The following is a 1694-nucleotide window of genomic DNA, read 5'->3' on the forward strand; positions in this document are numbered from 1 at the left end:
TTACACCTTTATCCTGGGCTCTGCACTCATTATTGTGGTTCAACAAAGAGTCCCCCCATGGCCCATGTGCCACATCACTCTCTAACACAGCAGGCAACTTCTCATGGAGGGACTTCTTTCCTCAAACTAACTGTAGAGACTTCTCTGTCTCTCTGCAGCTGTTCATGCTTCACATTTGAAATGCAGAGGTTTAGTTTGCTTATCACTGTTTCTAACTGCTCCTGCACAGATCTGTGCAATGCTGAAATTTAAGGTGCTTTGTTCTCCTCCGCTGTAACCTGGCTTAGTCTTCTGTAGCCTTACAAAATCTATGTTGTAGCTACTTGTTGCTGCCTAGTTAGGGTCAGGGAGGTGGGGGCTGACATCTTCCATTTCTCTTTGCAATATGGGTTGATGGTGTTGGGAGTAATTAGACCACTCTGGTTCCTGGAAAGAGAAGAACCGATTGCAGGGTTAACACTACCTTACAAAGTGTCCTGCCAACAGATAGGAATCACTGAATCTGATTTTCTCATATATCCTTCCACCCTGAATATGTCCTTGATGCTGTTTTGTTAAACTATTGTGTGTGCATTTGAATGTTGCCTGCAAGGGTCTTTGCAAACCTTAAAGCACCAGACAAACATATTTACAGGGTGCCATTTCTAGTGGCAGCACCGGGTAACCCAATTTACCTGTTTCCAAGGAACTCTTCCCAGATTGTCATATTTTTTCTGGGTAGATTTTGCTGAGGAAGGTCTTCTTCATGGCGTTCTTCAGCTCCTTGTTCCTGAGGCTGAAGATGATGGGACTGAGGAAGGGTGTGACGACTGTATAGGTGATGCCCATCAGGGTGTCTCCTTCCAGGGACTGGGGACCCTTAGGCTTGAGGTAGATGACAGAGGCGAAGCCGTAGTGCACGACCACCACGGTGAGGTGGGACACGCAGGTGGAGAAGGCCTTGTGCCGGCCTTCAGCTGAGGGGATCCTTAAGACGGTGGCCACAATGGAGGCGTAGGAGAGGAGGATGAGGAGACAGCAGCCCAGCAGGGCCGTGATGCACACCAGGCCCACGCCCAGGGCCACAGTGGAGACGTTGTCCCCACAGGCCAACTTCAACAATGGTGGCACGTGACAAGCAAAATGGTGGACCTCATTGGGTCCACAGAAGGTGAGGTGGAAAATGGCCGCTGTCACCACCAGCCCCATGACTGAGCCACCCGCCCAAGACCAGGCCACCAGGCAGGCACAGACACCGGGACTCATGAGCACGCTGTAACGCAGCGGGTGGCAGATGGCCACGTAGCGGTCATAGCCCATGACGGTGAGCAGGAAGGAGTGGGTGAACCCAAATGTGAAGGAGAAGAACATCTGGCTGGCACAGGCCGCCCGGGCGATGGAGCGGTGGGTGGAGAGCAGGTCGGCCAGCATGCGCGGGATGATGGCGACGGTGTAGAGGATCTCGGAGATGGAGAGGGCGCACAGGAAGAGGTACATGGGCGTGTGGAGGCTGCGCTCGCTCCGGATGGTGGCCATGATGAGCAGGTTCCCCAGCAACGTGAACAGGTACATGAGCAGGAACAAGAGGAAGAACAGCAGCCGGAGGTGGGGGAAGTTGGAGAAGCCGATGAGGATGAATTCAGTCACTGCTGAGAGGTTGGCTCGTTGCATGGAGCCTGTGCCTGAGAGGTGGGGGTGACAGGGAGAGCTCAGCT

The 1694-nt window shown here is 53.2% G+C and overlaps 1 protein-coding gene across 1 annotated transcript; it reads right to left on the minus strand.

The window, feature by feature from the left end:
- Positions 1 to 702: 702 nt before the first annotated feature.
- LOC109449980 (olfactory receptor 10H1) lies at positions 703 to 1650 on the minus strand. Its single transcript, XM_019736748.3, has one exon. The coding sequence runs from the start codon at positions 1648 to 1650 to the stop codon at positions 703 to 705; it is 948 nt and encodes a 315-aa protein (XP_019592307.3).
- Positions 1651 to 1694: the final 44 nt, after the last annotated feature.

This window comes from Rhinolophus sinicus, chromosome 15 (genome assembly GCF_057876585.1).
Source record: "Rhinolophus sinicus isolate RSI-liver-muscle chromosome 15, RSI-T2T, whole genome shotgun sequence".
NCBI classification, from domain to species: domain Eukaryota; kingdom Metazoa; phylum Chordata; class Mammalia; order Chiroptera; family Rhinolophidae; genus Rhinolophus; species Rhinolophus sinicus.